This window comes from Balaenoptera physalus, assembly GCF_965194825.1.
Source record: "Balaenoptera physalus genome assembly, chromosome: 19".
Taxonomy (NCBI): domain Eukaryota; kingdom Metazoa; phylum Chordata; class Mammalia; order Artiodactyla; family Balaenopteridae; genus Balaenoptera; species Balaenoptera physalus.
The window spans coordinates 49,075,666-49,095,986 of record NC_138900.1 but is presented as its reverse complement, the minus strand read 5'-3'; the positions used below and the strand labels follow the sequence as shown (position 1 = coordinate 49,095,986).

Here is a 20,321-nt window from a genome sequence, read left to right as displayed (position 1 = left end):
GTACTTCTGTATTATTTAAATTGTTTATAATAAACTTCTATTTTTCAAAAATAATAAAGCAACTTTTTTTTAAAAGCATGAGTTTTGGGGTAGAAGATATGGTACCTTACTTTGATAGAATTTTGGTAATAAGAAATAGAAAAAAATCTACCATTCAGATACTTTAGAGCTTAAAGGTCCATTTACTTTTGGTTTTCTACAGAAATGCTTCCCTTATCATTCTTTAACAAATTTATCTCTAACGCCCCTGCCCATGGTAACGTAATCCTCCTAATTCAATGGGAAAAGACCATGTACTGATTTATAACTCTACCAAGAAAGGGTTGGTATACATTTATGGGGATGATAAGTAATCCCATAATATCCCTATCTATAAACTTTGAACAACAACTTTAGAGAATGTACAACGATTATATCCAAAGAAGACCCAATAGTTCAAGAAAGCAGAAATGTACCACACTGAGGGCCAGATTCTCACCCCAGACAAATCTCAAAATGTTGCATAGATACTTTCATTTCTGATCTGAGGATTCTTACAACTTGTAGAGATTTCTGCTGCAAAATGAAGAAAGTTAAGCAGGAATTCACTATTCTCTGTCCAGAACCAAACTAAAAAAAATTTTTGTAAAAAATCTTCTTACCTTTTTTCCACCTCTAAAAGAAAATTTTCATTGTTACCCAACTGACTAAAATGCAGCTTGGCAGCCTTTCTCTCACTTTCTCGTACGGCTCGGTCATCTAGAGGCAAAAACCGTGGTCTGAGCATGTTTCTTTTTGGAGTAAACAGTAATGGGTCAGAAAAGCATATTCACAGAGTAAAAACTAAAGATCAGTCTCATCTTTTGTTAGAGATGGGTCACAGAATAATGCTATTATGTTGTCACTGGAGCACTAGTAACTCAGGGAGACTACAGGGACACCATAGCAACAACTGCCACGTAAGTGTAACTACCTCTGCAGCAAAGTACAGCTTGGTCAGCAAACAATCCAAATGGCCTAATCTTAAGGCTGAAAGTTATACCATTTCTGAAAGACTTTTCTTAGTTCCTCTATAATAACTTTCCCAGGGGCATGTAACATAGAAGTTTATATCAACAAGAAATGTATACTCAACAATAAAATTATAAAGAAATACAGACTAACTCATTTAAAGGAATATTTATTGTTCCTTGACAACTAAGCCCCAAAGAGTTGTTGTATTCGTTTTCTGTTGCTAATTCAGTTACAAAGTTGGGGCACCTGGAAAAATAAATCTCAACCTGGAAACTTTTTGTTGGGGAGGAAGCGGTGGTGAAACCATCAACTGAAGAAAACTAAAGCTGGAAGTAACTGATAAAATCATAGATTGTCATTCAGTAAACAATAAAAGGACTCGTCATACATCCTGCCAAAACAAAAGAGTTACATAAATATTGACTAATAAACAAATATATCCTGCCAGTGCACACTCTGGGCCAACATCCAAAAGGTTAGGAGGCAGCTGGTTTAAAGTAAGATTCTGGGGCAAAGAACAGGGGAGGAGGGTCTCACCCAGTTTCTCCAGAGTTTGTAGCATGTACACAGCAAAGAGCCTATAATCTGTATCTTTCCTGACAACAGGATTGAGTCTCAAATCTAGTTCTTTGAGGAAGGGTAAAGGCTGTAGGCGGGACACCTCCACTAATGAAGGAATGTTGTTATAATATAAATTCAGGTCTTGGAGTGAACATAAATACTGGATGCCCTGCAAGGAAAAGACTACATTGTGAAACTGCACATTGGGAAGCACTAGGAATCTCACAGATAAAGATGGAAATACAACTATTACTTTCCATCCTTAAACAGTTACCTGAGACACCTATGAGAAAGGCAGGGTTGAAATTCCCATTTAGTTGCCTGAGAATAAGAATGCTGCAGCCCATGGGTACTGGATGTGCTATACATTAAATAATTCATAGATATCATACATTTCCTCCTTTATAAGCTCTGACATCCAAATATCTGCGGTCAGCTCTCTACTTCTGTTGCCCCCCATCACTCTCCCAATCCAATCCTTCTCAGTGGTAGCCAAGCCAAGTCACTTTTGCACTTCTCTCACCCTTGCTATAACCACTCTCCTGACCCCAGGAGCACCTCAATTTAAAAGAGGGAGGGAGGGAGGCAAAAGAGAGATGGTTCTGGGGAGAACGGCAGGGGAAAAAATTAAGTGTGTATGTATATGTTCTTATATCTCAAGACCTCACTTTTAGGGTGAATGGACTATATGGCAAAACAAAACAATGCGATCTCCAAGTCTTCCCTCCTGGACCAGTCTGGAGCCCCTTTTGTCCTTGTTTCCCCCTTCAGAGTTACTGCCACCCCACAAGCTCCCCATCCTCCAATCAGTCAGTTCTCCTTGGTAGAAATGCTCTGCCTTCTTCTGTTCTATTTCTGTGGACTTAGCAACCCCGCCCCCTCCCCCCACTTCTCTAGCAACAGTACAATCAGAACTGGGACACTGGAGAGGAAAAGCCACAATTTTTCTCCTTTGCTAAAACCTACTATCGAAAATAATTGTTTAATTTTCATGTATTTGGCTAGTTAGGTGCTTGTGCCCAACACTAAATTTCAGGACAATATTTCAAAACATGTACATATATGTATAATCACATACTGTTAGTAGTAAAAATGGTTACCATAAAAGGAACTCTGTCATTGAGAGCTATTTCAGAAAGGTAAAATTATTTTCCATCATGTATTTATAAAATAATGTTTTTATTCTCCTCTCATTTAAAATTAACCTTTTTATAATTGCAGGAAGTTTAGAAAACTCAAAGATATATTCAAAACATTTCTGAATAGAACACTGTTTACAGTTGGATGCATTTCTTTCTGGCTTTTTTCAGTTCCACTAACTTCTACATTGTGAAAGGGTCAATGGTTGGGAATATTTATCAGTGCTTTTGGTCTCACTCTCAGGGCAGTACACCATTAGGACTGTCTTTAAATGTGTCTGATGTCCCAGCTCAAGTAATCTTTTAATGTCTCATTGTAAAAGTCAAGGGAACAATTCTTATCCTCCTCTCATGTTTCCCAGTTGGCATAAATTCATGTATTCCCCAACGCTACACTAGAACTAAACACAAAACATTTCTCCCCTGGGAAAATTAAGCAAAATGATTCAGAGCTGCTAGAGATGAATACATGCAGATAAATCATAGATGTAAAAAAATTTGTAAAACTAACATTTATTAAGTGCTTCCTATATGCCAAACACTACAGGAGTCTTATATATGTAATATTTGATTACACGTGCTAATTTGATTAATCTTCACAACAGTTTTCAGCCAATTTACAGAAATGGAACAAAAGAGAGTACAAAAGTAAATGACAGCAATGTTCACTCAGTTTTTTTTAGTCTGAAAAGAACAATCAGATAAAAATACATATGAGAAGAGGAGACCTAAATAACTCTGTACTAATACTTTCTGAAATTTGTGGGCCAAATACAAAGGGCTGTTATCAAAGAGTCTAAAGACCTAGTTCAACTTGGAATTTCTGCTTTTAGAATCCTAGTTGGAAATTTGATCTAGCTTGGATTTCTTCTTTCGGGGCCCTTAGTTTTAGACCTTGAGATTGGGTCTAGTTTGTGTTGTTGAACAAGTTTCCCCTAAGAAATGCAAAACTGGAGGAATAATCCAGATCATTAACCAATCCTGGATAGAATCTGTAAGTCTTTCACCTTCAGTCTTGCACAGAAGGGCTTTATCAAGACAGCCCCATAGCTGGGCAAAAAGGGAACAGTGGAAGAAATACCATTTGGGGGTCTATGCAAAGAAAATAAAACTTCCATCTCTGTGTGTGTGGGTGTTTATATTTGTAGAGCTCTTTCTGTGTGTTTGCTAATCCTCACACTTTCTGCTTAAGCATGCTCCCACCTACTTTCCTAAACTGCCCTCTGCTCCACCATCTCCTGGCCTGGAAATTTTTGTTTTCAAGACCGTCATTTCCTCCCCCTCCTAGAAAAAACTCACAGTAGCAACTTAGGCCACGCACCAACATCATCAGAATCCCCTGGGAATGTCCTGGACCCACCACAGATTTATTAACTTAGAGTCTCTCTCGGAATAGGGACTAAGACTCTGTACTCTTATTATTATTATTATTATTATTATATATATATTTATTATTATTATTATTATTTTTGGCCATGCCGCATGGCTTGTAGAATCCTAGTTCCCTGACCAGGGATTGAACCCACGCCCTCAGCAGTGAAAGCACAGAGTCCTAATTACTGGACCACCAGGGAATTCCCAAGAATCTGTACTTTTAACAGTGCTCCTCATAATTTTTTAACACACATTAAAAATTGTACTATTGACCCAACACAGCCATAAATAAATAAATAAATAAATAAATTTTTTTTAAAAATTTAAAAAAAATTGTACTATTGCCCTAGGCAGTGATAGTTTAATATAGTTTTCTCTCAGTATAAAAGGAATTTTTTCCCAATATTTTATAATAAAAAAATGTCAAACATAAAAGAATTTTACAGTGAATAGTAAAATTTAGTTTGGAAACATTTAAAAGGAAGATGCTATATTCCCCAGGCTGATATATCTATCTTTTATTTCTTCTCATCAAAAAAATAAACAGACTGGTCATAGAATATAGAACTTACCTTCAGGCTAGTGATCAAATTTCTTGATAAATCTAAGGATCGGAGACTTTTAAAATTTCTGAAGGCATCACCAATGGAATGGATTTTTCCAGCGTAAGATCCCTGCAATGAAAGAGACTCCACCAGTTCTGAAAAGAGATCATCAGTAGATATATTATGATCTCTGCTTGGATAAAGAGCAGAGTCACTGAAAACAGGCCTTCCTTCCTCCCGTATCTCATCTGTGAAAGATCCTACATTCAAGGCTCATAAGAAGATCAGATCATCCTTTTAAAAGCATCAATATGGTCTTACGCAGTGACGTCAAGCCTTGGTTTTACAGAACCCTTGAGTTCTCTAATTACCCTGAAGGATGTAGTAAAAGTCTCCAAAAGTTCTCAAAACAAACAAACAAATTCAGCAATCCCACTGCGAGGATTCAGCCCTATAGATAATACTCACAACATTTTGCCAGGATATATAACGTAGACCAGAAGGATGTCAATCACAGGAAAGTTTTAGGAGGAAGGAAGGGAGGGAGGGAGGGAGGGAGGGAGGAAAAGGAGAAAAAGAAAATTGTCAAAGAGCCCACCAGGAGAAGAGTAGAACTAGATGGCTTAAGCAGCAGTTCATTGATACAATGGACAATGTACGAGATCTGTGACCTTGTACAAGTCACTTAACTTCTCTGTGCATCGGTTTCCTTATCTGTAAAACGGAGATAATAACAGTACTTACCTCACAAGATGTTGTAGGGATTAAATGAATACATATATGTGTGTATATAAAGATATATACATATATATGTGTGTGTATACAAAACTTAGAATAGTGCCTGACACGTGGTGCTATATATATGTTAATTATTGTTATGCAGTCATTAAAAAGAATGAGGTAGATTTGTAGATGCTCATATGGAAAGATCTCCAAGACATTAAGTGAGGGAAAAGTATGACTCTGTGTCTGTGTGTGTGTGACTGTGTTTTAAAGAATATATATGTGTGTGTGTATGTACATATGTGGGTATATGTGTATATATACTATATATATATACACATACATATGTACATACATACATATATGTCAACTAGACTTCTAACAGCACTGAAAAGAGGAGAATCTCAAAACTGCCAATAGGAGCTCACTGGCAAGTGTGGTGAGCCAAAATGAGAACAGCAACCAAAACTGGAAGGAGTGTCTGCAGAATCCCATTTGCTGGGGACTGCCAGGGGATTGCATTGAAATAAGCTCTTAAGGTGCTGGAGCAGACTGGAGCAGTCTAGGATCTATAAACTATAAAAAGTATGAAACTGAAGATCCCTTTCAAGGCAAGACTCATCCCTGAGAGAAATCAGTGGGAGTAGAATCCACAATGAAAGGGATAGAGACAATAGGTTCAAAAGAAAGAGAAGGTCCAGATACAAGTCAGGGAGGGAAGCAGAGATGGCAGTTCTCCGGAAGCTTAAAGCCCTGTTTTTAGTACTTTGTGAACACAACAGAAGAGGGAGCTCCAAAACCTTGAAACTAGAAAAGCTATTCTGGCCCACTCTTCCCATCTAAAAGTATAGAAAACGTAATGCACTTTAACAAAGAGACAGAAAAGGTTTACAGTTAAATTTTATATGAGGTTATTAAAACAAAAAAAGAAAAAAGAGCAGAATAGCATCCTTAAAGAATGAAAGCACTCCAAAAAGATACATCCACAAAACAAATGAAAATTTTAACTTAGTATTTCAAAACAAATTTCAAAAGCTAAAAGATGTCATAACAAAATGTAACAGTTCTCAAAACATGGTCCCTACACCCCTGGAGGTCCCTGAGACATGTACAGGGGTCCACAAAATCAAAACTATTTTAAAAAATTATTTTCATAATAATATTAGAACATTAATAGCTCTTTTTGCTGTGTTGATATTTGCACGTACTGTGTAAAGGCAAAAACTACTGAGGCCTTAGGATGAGTCAAGGCAGTGGCATCAAACTTCATTCTTAGTCATTGTATTCATCACCATTGTATGCTTGCAGTTAAAAAAAAAAAGCCACTTTCTCTTAAGAATGCCCTCGAAAAAGCAATAAAAAGGGTTAATTTTAGTAAATCTTGACGCTTGAGTACGTCTTTTTTATATTGTGTGACTAAACGGGAAGTACGCATGAAGTACTTCTGCTTAATACTGAAGTATGGTGGATGCCTTGTGTGGATTTTGAGATGCCAGCTTAACTAACCCCCCCCTTTTTTTTTTAGAACACCATTTTTACCTGAAAAATCTGACATACTATGGTTATTCAGACTTGAATAGTTGGCAGACATTTCCTTGAAAATAAAGAAAGTGAGGCTGTCACCTCAGGAAGACAAGTGACAGCAACTGTTGTCAATTATAACATATGAGCTTCCAAGCTGAAATTAGAATTTTGATAAACTTGTATTTGCCACCATGAACTTGATAGATTCCAAAACCTAAAGATCTCTCTGATGAGATTTGTGATGATACTAACAAACATGATTTTTTAATGTTACAAAATGAAATTTGTCAGTATTTGGAAGACAGACATAACTCAGTGAGTTAATATTTTTCAAATGACGGATGCCTGATGTTATTACAAAATCATACATGGGTAAAAGATCTGTTTAAATGCAAAATTACCTGGGGAATTCCCTGGTGGTCCAGTGATTAAGAGTCCACCTTCCAATTCAGGGGACGCGGGTTCGATACCTGGTCGGGGAACTAGGATCCCACGTGCCACGGGGCAACTAAGCCCTCGCCACAACTACTGAGCACGTGTGCCTCAACTAGAAAGCCCGTGTACCGCAAACTAAGGGGCCAAATGCTCTGGAGCCTGTGCATCGCAACTAGAGAGAAGCCTGTGCGCCACAAGGAAAGATCCCATGTGCTGCAACTAAGACCCGACGCAGCCAAAAATTAAAAAAATTAAAAATAAAAATAAATAAATGCAAGATTACCAATGGATTTTAATGTAACAGAGTACAAAAAGTTCATTGATATGGTTTCAGATTCCACATACAACTAAACTTTGAGAAACTACCATTTGCTCAGTTTTCATGTCATATCAAAGAAGAAAATTCACTGAAAAGGCTATTTAAATACTCCCACCTTTTCCAACTATATATCTGTATGACTGTGTGTATATATATATGAAATATATCTATATTTCAACAAAAACAACATATCATAACATATTTAACACAGAAGAAGATATGAGAATCTGGATGTCTTCAATTAAGACATTAAAAAAACATTATATACATTAACACGTAACGGGTATGTTATGTTACCTTTTAATGAATTAAATAAATATTTTTAAATTTTCTGTTTCAATTTCAAATATGGTAAATATAAGTAGATATAATCCACATTAATAAAAACTCTTTGAAGTTCTAAATAATATTTACGAGTGTAATGGAATCCTGATACCAAAAAGTTTGAGGATTGCTGAAAAATGTAAATTAGAATTAGAAAAATTCAGAAAGATTACTGGAAAGATAAGGAAGATTTGAAAATGGAGAAGACAGAATTCAAGAAATAATAAAAATAAAATGAAAGGTCATTTCAGAAATGAAGATCAGAGCAAAAAAACCCAAAATCCAAAAACCAAATAAACAGTAGAACAATTCCATTTCTGAATGTGTATTCAAAAAAATTGAAATCAAGGACTCTAAGAGATATGTCTACATCCATGTTCATAGCAGCTTTATTCAAAATAGTCAAATGGTAGAAACAACTCAAATGGCCACCAATAGATGAATGGATAAACAAAATGTGGTATATATCCATACAACAAAATATTACTCAGCCCATAAAAAGGAATGATGTCCCAGCAAGTTATTTTGTAGATATCAACAAACTGATTCTAAAGTTTATATGTAAAAGGCAAAAGACCCAGAAGAGCCAACACAACATTGAAGAAGAAAAACAAAGTCAGAGGACTAATACTACTGGACTTCAAATCTTACTTTAGAACTATAATAATCAAGACAGTGTGGTGTTGGAAGAGAAAAAAAGATCAACAGATAGAATAGAGAGCCCAGAAATAGACCTACACAAGTATAGTCCACTGCTCTTTGACAAAGTCAATTCAGTGGAAAAAGGATAGCCTTTCAACAAATGGTGCTAGAACAACTGGACATCCACATACAAAAAGAAAATAAAAGAAATCTAGATACAGACCTTATAACTTTCATAAAAATTAATTCAAAATGGATCTAAATGTAAAACACAAAACTGTAAGACTTCTCAAAGATAACAAAGGAGAAAATCCAGGTGACTTTGGGTTTGGAAGTAAATTTTTATTTTTTATTATTATTATTTTTTGGCCATGCTGCGCAGCATGCAGGATCTTAGTTCCCCGACCAGGGATCAAACCCATGTCCCCCCTGCATTGGGAGCACAGAGTCTTAACCACTGGACTGCCACGGAAGTCCTGGCAATAAATTTTTAATACAACACTAAAAGCATGATCCATGAAAGAAAAACTTGAGAAGTGGGACTTACTAAAACTTAAAACTTCTGCTCTGCAAAAGACACTGGGAAACTGTTAAGAGACTGAAAAGACAAGACACAGAGTGGGAAAAAATATATGCAAAACACAAATCTGAAAAAAGACTAGTATCCAAAATATACAGAGAACTCTTAAAGCTCAAAAATAAGAAAACCCAATTAAAAATTTAGTCAAGGACTTCACTGGTGGCGCAGTGGTTAAGAATCCTCCTGCCAATGCAGGGGACATGAGTTCGAGCCCTGGTCCGGAAGATTCCACATGCCACAGAGCAACTAAGCCCGTGCGCCACAACTACTGAGCCTGTGCTCTAGAGCCTGCGAGCCACAACTACTGAGCCCAAATGCCACAACTACTGAAGCCCGCGTGCCAAGAGCCTGTGCTCCACAACAAGAGAAACCACTACAATGAGAAGCCTGTGCACAGCAATGAAGAGTAGCTCCCACTCTCCACAACTAGAGAAAGACCGTGCACAGCAATGAAGACCCAACACAGCCAAAAACAAAATAAATTAATTTTAAAAAATAATAAAAATTTAGTCAAGGACTTCCCTGCTGGCGCAGTGGTTAAGAATCCGCCTGCCAATGCAGGGGACACGGGTTCAAGCCCTGGTCCGGGAAGATCCCACATGCCAGGGAGCAGCTAAGCCCATGCGCCACAACTACTGAAGTCCATGTGCCTAGAGCCCATGCTCCGCACAAGAGAACCCACCGCAATGAGAAGCCCGTGCACCGCAACGAAGAGTAGCCCCCGCTCGCCACAACTAGAGAAAGCCCAAACGCAGCAACGAAGACCAAAAAGAAAAAAAAAATGTATTACTATTTTTAAAAAAAATTAGTCGAAAGATTTGATCAGACACCTCACCAAGGAAGATATACAGATGGCAAACAAACATATGAAAAGATGCTCAACATCATAAATCATTAGGAAATTGCAAATTACAAGATACCACTCTACACTTATTAGAGTGGTTAAAATCCAAAACACTGGCAAACAAACATATGAAAAGATGCTCAACATCATAAATCATTAGGAAATTGCAAATTACAAGATACCACTCTACACTTATTAGAGTGGTTAAAATCCAAAACACTGACAACTCCAAATATTGGTGAAGATGTGGGGTGTCTTTGTCTGTTTGGGTTGTTATAACAAAATACTACAGACTGGGTGGCTTATAAACAACAAACATTTATTTCTCACAATTCTGGAGACTGGAAGTCCAAGATCAGGGTGCCAGCATAGTCAGGTTCTGGTGCAAGCCTTCTTCCAGGTTGCAGACTACCTACTTCTCAATGTGTCCTCACATGGTGGAAGGGGGCAAGGGAATTTTCTGGTCTCTTTTATAAGGTCATTAATCTCTTTTATGAGGGCGTTCATGACCTAATCACCTCCCAGAGGCTCTACCGCTTAGTACCATCACATTAGGCATTAGAATTTCAACGTATGAATTGGGAGGGGAGGACACAAATATTCAGACCATAGCATGGGGGCAACAGGAACTCTCATTCACTGTTAGTGGAATGCAAAGGTATCTTCCACTTTGGAAGATAGTTTGGCAGTTTCTTACAAAGCTAAACATGGCTTTTACCATAAGACCTAGCAATTATGCTCAAGTGAGTTGAAAGTTTATGTCCACACAGAAACCTGTATGTGAATGTTTATGGCAGCTTTATCCATAATTGCCACAACTTAGAAGCAACCAAGATGTCCTTCAATAAGTAAATGGATAAACAAACTATGGTACATTTACATAGTGGAATATTACTCAGCAATAAAATGAGCTATGGATCAAGCCGTGGGACGACATGGAGCAGCCTTAAATACACATTACTAAATGAAAGAAGTCAGTTTGAAAAGGTTATACACATATAATTCCAACTGTATAACATTCTGAAAAAGGCAACACTAAAAAGATCAGTGATGTACAGTATGATGACTAGTTACTAACACCGTATTACATATTTGAATGTTGCTAAGAGTAGATCTCAAAAGTTGTCATTGCAAGAAAAAAATTTTGTTACTATGTAAGATGACAAATGTTACCTAGACTTATTGCAGTGATCATTTTGCAATGTATATAAACCTCAAACCATTATACTGTATGCCTGAAACTAAGTTAATGTTATATGTCAATTATACCTCAACTAAAAGATTAAAAAAATTTTTTTAAAGAATCAGTGGTTGCCAGGGGTTATATACTGTATGATTACAACTATATGACATTCTGAAAAAGGCAATAGGAAAAAGGTCAGTGGTTTCCAGGGGTTCAGTGGTGAGGGACGGATGAATAGGTGGAGCACTGGGGATTTTTAGGTCAGTGAAACTATTCTGTTGATACTGTAATGGTGGACACATGACTATACATTTGTCAAAACCCACAGAACTGTACAACACAAAGAGTGAACCCTAATGTAAACTATAGACTTTAGTTAATAATAATGCATTATTATTGGTTCAAAAACCATAACAAATGTACCACGTGAATGCAAGATATTAATAATAGGAAAACTGGGAGGGGATATGGGGGAGGTGTTATGGGGGGAAGAGTATATGGGAACTCTTTGCACCTTCTGCTCAATTTTTCTGTAAACCTAAAACTGCTTTTAAAAACTAAGTCTGTTAATAATAAATATTTTTAAAAAGGGATGAAGTACCCTTTATGCTAAAATATGGATCAACCTTAATAATATCATGCTAAGAGAAAGAAGCCAGACACAAAAGGCCACATATTGTATGATTCCATTTACATGAAATATCTAGAACAAGCAAATCCATGGAGACAAAAAGCAGATTAGTGGTTGCCACTGGCCGGGTGGAGCTGGAAATGAGGACTGACTGCCTAATGGGTATGGGGTTTCCTTTTGCGTTGATGAAAATGTTCTGGAACTAGACAGTGGTGATGGTTGTACAATGTACTAAGTGACACTGAATTGTATACTTTAAGTTTTATAGGATGTGAATTATATCTCAAAAAAAAAAGCAAAAAAAAAATTTCCCGACTTTGAGGGCACCATATTGGTAGCTCTGTACTATGCAATGATCTAATACACTGAGAATCTTGTTATAATGGGACAAAAGCTAAGGTCAGTTATGATTTCATTCAGTGCCCTGCTGCATTTCACATGCCTTTCACTGCAGTCTATTTTGAAGAGCAGACATTTTAACATTTTTAAAGGGAACTAGAATTATCAATCAAATGATAAACTGCCATTGGGACAGATTTTTTTTTATGATTCATATGAAATACAGGTCTTAAGAGATTATGCACTCAGTTTCAATGGTTATAAAGAGAGTGAATACAAATAGATCAGAGAACAAATCAAACACTGCACATCATAGATGTCAAGAACATCAGAATAATCTTCCAGTTTTACTATATGGGCCACAATAACCACAATGGGCAGAAACATGCTTTAATCATGAAAACATCAAGTAATCCCCTTATAGAAAACCATTTATAGTTCACTTGGAAACTGAATTCATAATCTTTAATAAAGCCTATTTATAATAATGATGAAAGAGTTTCAAATAAATAAAACTTAAATAAAAAAGGCCTCAGGAATCAACATGAAAGATCTCCCACTACCAAATTTGGGACAAGTTCTTAAATCAATAAGTTTATAATTATATTAAGAAAACATAGGCTTCCCTGGTGGCGCAGCGGTTGAGAATCTGCCTGCCAATGCAAGGGATACGGGTTCGAGCCCTGGTCTGGGAAGATCCCACATGCCGCGGAGCAACTAGGCCCGTGAGCCACACCTACTGAGCCTGCGCGTCTGGAGCCTGTGCTCCGCAACAAGAGAGGCCGCGATAGTGAGAGGCCCGCGCACCGCGATGAAGAGTGGCCCCCGCTTGCCACAACTGGAGAAAGCCTGCGCACAGAAACGAAGACCCAACACAGCCAAAAATAAATAAATAAATAAACAAATGTGGGGTTTAAAAAAAAAAGAAAACAAAACAACCCTCGTTGGTCACCTTTGGAGGACGCTAAGAAAACAACTCATTTTTCTAAAAACTGGTAAATAAGGTGAAAAATATCAAGCATTTATCCTTTCTTTCCTATACAAACTGTGCCTCAGGATAACCAAATAGTTGGCGTGAGGAAATGTCTTTTTATATAAGCATTACAACTAACAAATATTAAAGAATTTTAAAATTATCATTTTGCAATCCCGAATGAATTAATGGACCCTAGGCAATCATATTCAATGACTGATAATATCACAAAAAGAACACCAGATGTTATATACTTCCTGATGGAAGTATACACAATCACTTATGAAGTGGTCTTGCAAAAAAACCCAAAAAAACAGGGACTTCCCTGGTTGCACAGTGGTTAAGAATCCGCCTGCCAGTGCAGGGGACACGGGTTCGATCCCTGGTCCTGGAAGATCCCACATGCCGAGGAGCAACTAAGCCCGTTCACCACAACTACTGAGCCTGCGCTCTAGAGCCCACGAGCCACAACTAACTGAGCCCGCGTGCTGCAACTACTGAAGCCCACGTGCCTAGAGCCCATGCTCCGCAACAAGAGAAGCCACTGCAGTGAGAAGCCCGCACACCTCAATGAAGAGTAGCCTCCCTTCACCACAACTAGAGAAAGCCCGTGCACAGCAACGAAGACCCAACGCAGCCAAAAATAAACTAAAATAAAAAATCAAACCTTAATGTGATCAAGCCTTATCTAACTACCAATTCATAGGAAATACAAGGAACAGAGGTAAATGTTAAACATCTTAGGAATGTAGTGAGCAAAATCCAGATTGTAAGAAATTATTCAGGACATGACTAGTTTCTTCAAAAACAATAGAAAATACAAGAAAAATAATGGGAAGAACCTGTAGATCAAATAAGATTTAAGGTAAATATCAACCAGTTGCAATAGACCTTATATAGATCCTGATTCCAAAAATTAAAAAAAAGAAAAAATGTATAGGACAGTGGGGAAATTAGAAAACTAATTGGATATTTGATAATATTAAGAAATTACTGTTAAGTATTTTTAGGTTTTATATGTGATTTTGAAAAAAGATTTTAGGGACTTCCCTGGTGGTGCAGTGCTTAAGAATCTGCCTGGCAATGCAGGGTACACAGGATCGAGCCCTGGTGGGGGAAGATCCCACATGCCGCGGAGCTACTGAGCCTGTGTTCTGGAGCCTGTGCTCTGGAGCCCCTGCTCTGCAACAAGAGAAGCCACCTCAGTGAAGAGTAGCCCCCGTTTGCCATAACTAGAGAAAGCCCGCGCGCAGCAACGAAGACCCAACGCAGCCAAAAATAAGTAAATTAATTAATTAATTAATTTTAAAAAAACGATTTACTGTTAAGCCATGGTAATTACAAAAGTCTGATATTGGTGCAGGAGTAGATAAACAGAACAATGGAACAGAATAGAAAACCCAGAAACAGACCCACATTTATAAAGTGACTTGGAATATAGCAGAGATAACACTACAAATAGGTTCCGGGAAAACTGGCTATTAGCATAGAAAAATACAATTATATTATATCACATATCATATATAAAAATAAACTCCAAATGGATTACATTTTTTTAAAATCTGGAATCCATTGTTTCCAGATATCAAATGAAATAGATCATAATTAATTAATTAATTTATTTATTTTTTGGCTGCGTTGGGTCTTCATTGCTGCGCTCAGGCTTTCTCTAGTTGTGGCGAGCGGGGGCTACCCTTCGTTGCGGTGCGCGGGCTTCTCATTGTGGTGGCTTCTCTTGTTGTGGAGCACGGGCTCTAGGTGCGCGGGCTTCAGTAGTTGTGGTGCACGGGCTTAGCTGCTCCGCGGCATGTGGGATCTTCCCCGACCAGGGCTCGGGCCCGTGTCCCCTGCATGGGCAGGCGGATTCTTAACCACTGAGCCACCAGGGAAGCCCCTGGATAGATTAGACATAATGTGAAAAGCAAAGCTGCAGAATTTTTAGAAAAAAAAACGCAGGACCCTATTACATCAGTGTAGGGGAAAACTTCATAAATAAAACACAAAAATCACACATCATAAGGAAAAGTAAACTTGACTACCTTAAGATGAAAATTTTCTGCATGACAAAGGATAAATATTTATTAGAAATTTTTAGTACAGAGAAATATAACAAAGAAAACAAACATACAGAAAAGGTCTATAATTGTACCACCAAGATTATCCCTTTGGATATTAAAAAGAAAGTAATGCTTATTACACAGCCAGAAAATTCTAACAGTACAGAAAAGTACAGAATAAAAGTAAAAGCCTCTCTCCCCCAAGGTGACCACTGTGATTTTATACAGAAGAATTTTAGAATGCATATACCAGCACATTCATTTAACTGAAAAGTATCCATGTTTTGGGAATTCCCTGGCCATCCAGGGGTTAGGACTCTGCTCTCACTGCCCAGGGCCTGGGTTCAATCTCTCGTTGGGGAACGAAGATGTGCAAGCCATGTGGCGGAAGGATAGAAAGAAAGAAAGAAAGAAGGAAGGAAGGGAGGAAAGAAAAGTATCCATGTTTTATTGGTAAGTAAAAAAAGCAAATTGCCGAATAGTATATATGCTCTATTCCTTAAAAAGATAAAAAAGGATACCTATGTGTGTATACTTGTATAAGCAACAGAAAAGGAGAGGGAAGAATATTCTTTTACTTTAGATACTTTTGTATCGTTTGAATTGTCAGAATGAGCACAATTTTGTTATTCACATGTAATAAAAACAAGCTAACAAGCAAAAAAAAAAAAAAAAAAATCCTGCTACATATTATTCTAGCTGGAAAATGGAAGGGGTATGTGCCCCCCCAAATCAAGTTGAATAAATTTTTAAAAAAGAAAGAAGGAAAGGAAAAAAGAAAAGAAAGGTACACCAGTATGTCAAGCCAATAAAGCTTTTCTTAGGTAACTTGTAAATTAGGGGAGCTCAAAGTATTAATAGTTTGGAAAAGAAAAACCTGAAATATCTACATCAATCTATCTATATGCACACCAAACCATTATCTTTGGGGTGGGGTGGGGGATTTCCAGAAGAAGGACCGATTAATACCCTCTTTGCTCACTCATGTAGTGTTTGACTGTTACCAGCATGTATTAATTTTGATAAATTTTAAATAACAAATAATTTAAATAAAATAAAACCAAGTTATTGCATATCCCACAAATAAAAAGTACTAGAGGAAGCAAGAAAGGTAACTTTGTTATGGTTAGAGCGCAGGCTCTGGAATCAGAGTCCTGGGTTAATAAACCCTGGCTGCATTACTTACGGCTGTGCGGCTTCGGGCAAGAGTCTAAACCCAATTTTCCTCAACTGTAAAATAGGAACAGTAACAGCATCTGCTTCACAGGCTTGTTATGGGGATTAAATAATGCAGTGAAAGCATTTAACACAGGGCCTGTCATTACGATGCAGTGAATTTAGGAAGGCTAAAAGTTGACTCAGGAACGCTGATAACTTTTCCAACATTTCTACTCCTTAAAAACTTAAAAAGCAAGCTGTGTGAGTCAGACCCCAGGTCAGAGGTGGGGTCAGCAGTCACTCCGCCCGTTTTACCTCTAGGACGAAGTCAAGGCACTGATCTAAACGCCTCGAGAGATCAGCTGCTATTCCTTTTACATCAGACCCCTTTCTGAGTCTCAAAAGGAGGCTACGCATCCAGATGGATCAAAGAAATCGCCAAGTTCTTGAGGTGAAGACTGGACGAAGAGAGGGACTGATCAAGGAACATCCTTTCCCATTTCACCCCAACCAGGAAAAGCCCTCCCGGGTCGTTAGTTTCCGAAACTGCCAAAATTAACGCCCTTTAACGGCCTTTATGGCTCCTCAATAGCACCCCGACCTCAAAAGCCCTTCTCACAGCGCTTCCCTTCTCCCGCCAATGCCCCTCTTGGGGCTCATTTTCCTTCCACTAGTTCAGACTGTCCAGTTCTGTGTTCTTGGCCACAGGGTCCGCTTAACCTTGTTTCTCCTTCTCCATTTTAGACTCGGCTTCTCTCCCTCAATTTCTCGCCCTCCACCCCAAACTCCCCGGTTACTTCAGTTCCTTCACCTCTACTTCACTGTAACCCTTCCGCTTCAGTAACCCCTCCTCCGCCTCAGAGACCGCTCCTCCGCCGCCGTTCCCCGCCATCTACCTCAGGTTCCTCTGCCTCCCCCTCAGTTTTCTCCCCTCAGCCTCTAACCCCAAGCTCCCGATCCAGGCCCTCCCGGCCTGGCCCTACCGGGTTGCTCCAGGGTCAGCGCCCCCAGGCGGTGGATGCCCTCCTCGTCCAGCTCCCACTGCTCCGCCATTCCCGCCCACCTGCCCCACTCCGCCGCTCACCTGTCACCGCCCGCGAGGCCGCCCGGCGCGCTCCAAGCCCCGCCCCACGCCTCCAGGCCCCGCCCCGCCCCGCGCGTCGCCGCGCTTCCGGAGGCCGTTATTGCCCGGGTCACGCTCCTGCCCACCCGCCTCAGGACCTTAGACCATGGTATGGAGCCCGCCCTGGCGGGGACCCCAAAACTACTAAAACAGCGAATGGGTGCGATGTGGCGGAGGATTAGGGCTGTGGGGTTAGGAACCTGACTCTGGGACACAGGGGGTGGATATAGCCCCAGCTTTGAAGGGTTTGGGGGCTAGTTCTGGGGAGTCAGAAGAATGTACCTGCTTTGAGAGTTGCAGTGCTTTAGCTCTGAGGGTGTGGGGGACGCCAGGTCTGAAGGGTGGGAGTGTGCTTCTGACGGGGTGGTCTTCATATCTCTAGTGCTTGGGGATGTTGTCTCTGAGGCAAGGCGGTGGGCGGGAGGGTGACCGTGGTGGGTGTGGGGGGATCTGAAGGATTGTGTTGGAGGGCAGCTCTCTGAGGCATGATGGGAAGCTCCAGATATGAAACGTTGTCTCTGAGGAGTTGAGGTCCTGTCTTTAGAGCATGAGGCAGTTCTAGTTCTAGAAACTGATTTGGAAGGAGCTCCTCTGGGAGAGAGGGCTCAGTGTGGAAAAGAGAGATACCTTTTGGGATGGGGTGGGGATGACTATGCTGGGGCTGCCCCATTTCCTGCAGTCAATCTGGCAAGAAGCCTTTTGTCCTTCAAGTACTACAGGCCCCCAGCCTGTGACTGAGGGCTCTTCCCAGGCCGGGGTAGTTCTGCACTAACCAGCTCCTGAGCAGTCTTTGGGAAGAAAACTCTGGAAAGCATAACCACATCCTTAACCCCAACCCTCCCTCCAGCAGGCTTCTCTTGAGAGCCCACCTGTGGATGGGCCATGTACCTGTAAGAAGGAGGCAAACTCTGTGGCAAGACCCCTTGTCATACCCTATCTTTAATAAGAAAAGAGGAACTGAGACCAGAACTGTGGCTCACGTTCAAGGAGCAGGTTTTATTTGGCACCCAAAATATGCACACTTGGGACACTTTCACTGAGCTCTCAACCAGCCTGTCACCTTTAAGGAGAATAGAAAGCAAAATCAAGAGTCCTTGCATATTTATGCTTTCTGGTCTAGGTGGGGTCCTTAGTAACCCTCAGCTTGTCATGTTCAGCTTTACCTATGTTTAGAAAGGCCAGGACTCAAAAGCTTAGATTAGCACACTAGATTGGCTTTTCCAGCTCTGCTTCTGTGAGTCGTGACACCATTACAGTTTGTAATCTTTCTCTTCATGTCCCTTTTAATTCTTCTAGCCTCAAACGGGCCATGTATAATTGTTGTTCTTTATATCTGAATATTTCAACAAGGCTTGTTATAAGAAGAGAACCCCACCCCCTTCTTTGTTGCATGCATTTATTTTCCTAACTCAGCTGTCAAAATAGGAGATGCAGATTTCTGTTGGAGAAGTGGGCTTTTCCTGCCTTGAGAAACCACCTCTTATTTTAACATTCTTTCCCCCCACCAACATTTTAATACAAATTTTGAAACATTTAGAAAGTTTGAAAGAATTTTACGGTGAAACTATATACCCACCACCTAGATTCTACAATGAACATTTTGCTGTAATTGTTTAATCACATATCCTCTATCCATCCTTCTATCGATTAGTCTTATCTTTAGATAAATTTTAAAATAAGTTACAAATATTGGTACACTGCACCCCAATCACTTCAGCATGCATAATGTTTACCTAGAATTTGTTAACCTAAAACAATCAGTTATTTTTTACCAGCAAAACAGGTTTTTTTGGGAGCAGTAAAGAACTGCAACTCAGGACATGCAACCAGGGTGAACCACATGCAAGTCTGGTAAAGCAAAAGATGAAACTCTTTTATAGGGAGAAGGGGAAGTTGGGAGGGGCTGTTATAAACAAAAAATCCATTGGAGGAAACTGGGAGTTTGAAGTATAGTGACTTTCCATTGGCTGAGTTGTGACAGTCTCTCACTGGCTGAGCTGTGCCAGGCAAGAAGAAAATCTTCCTCCTGCTGGCCAATAGTAAGGTAGTATCACCTCCTGCTGGAGCTTTGAGTTATGTCTCTTTCGTTGGATATTTTATTGACCTTGAGTGGCATGTGTGTGAGAGCTCCCTCTTCTGGCCTCCTGACTCCATTTTAGTGAGGCTTCCCTTTATTTTCACAAATTCAGTATTGTTTTATGGTTCTTTTTTAGGTAAAATGTTACATACTATTTACGACTCTAAATTTTTTTTATAAGAGTAGTGCTCCTTGAGTGTTTTTTTTAAAGTCTGATACAGATTGTATGTTTGATGGCTTTCTGCTTTTCTATAGTGTTGATAAGTTAGGTCATCTTGAAGCAAAATGGACAATTTGTTTATGAATAGATAACCTTCAACTTTTAACAATGAACTGGGGAAGGTTAATGATCTTTGCTGCTTTTGTATATATAAAAAGGAACCCACAGCATTCAGCCATCGTGCCATGGCCTTAATAATGTAGTGTCTCTGCAGGTATGATTCCAAGAGAGCCCTGACATATTCAGTGGAGTGGGGAGCACCTCATCATAACTCTTTCAAAAAGAGCTTTATTAAGATATAATTCACATACCGTACAATTTACTATTTTAAAGTGTACTATTCGGTGGTTTTTAGTATGGTCACAGAGCTGTGCAGCCATCACCACAATCAATTTTAGAACATTTCCATCATCCCAAAGAGAAATTCCATATGTATTACAAGTCATTTTCCATTTCCCCTCCAATCTCCCCAGCCCTAGGCAACCACTAATCTATTCTCTCTATAAATTTGCCTATTCTGCACATTACATATAGATGGAATAATATGTGGTCTTTAG

General features: G+C 39.2%; 2 protein-coding genes across 14 annotated transcripts in view; one reads left to right on the top strand and one right to left on the bottom strand.

Moving 5' to 3' along the window:
• The window catches only part of LRRC36 (leucine rich repeat containing 36), a 49,124-nt gene extending 31,722 nt beyond the window's left edge, over positions 1-17,402 (bottom strand). For 3 of the 7 annotated variants that reach the window (XM_082439636.1, XM_082439635.1, XM_082439638.1), the window contains exon 1: positions 642-1,380. In XM_082439636.1, the coding sequence (XP_082295762.1) occupies positions 642-766 (125 nt within the window). In that variant the 5' untranslated portion in view covers positions 767-1,380. Of the gene's footprint in view, positions 1-641; positions 1,381-1,530; positions 1,724-4,639; positions 4,768-17,327 lie in introns of those variants that run through there. The other 4 variants (XM_082439641.1, XM_082439640.1, XM_082439637.1 and 1 more) reach the window with 4 other exon arrangements.
• Positions 17,403-17,449: 47 nt separating this feature from the next.
• The window catches only part of KCTD19 (potassium channel tetramerization domain containing 19), a 32,070-nt gene continuing 29,198 nt past the window's right edge, over positions 17,450-20,321 (top strand). For all 7 annotated transcript variants that reach the window (XM_082439574.1, XM_082439573.1, XM_082439572.1 and 4 more), the window contains exon 1: positions 17,450-17,576. In XM_082439574.1, the coding sequence (XP_082295700.1) occupies positions 17,574-17,576 (3 nt within the window). In that variant the 5' untranslated portion in view covers positions 17,450-17,573. The remainder of the gene's footprint in view (positions 17,577-20,321) is intronic.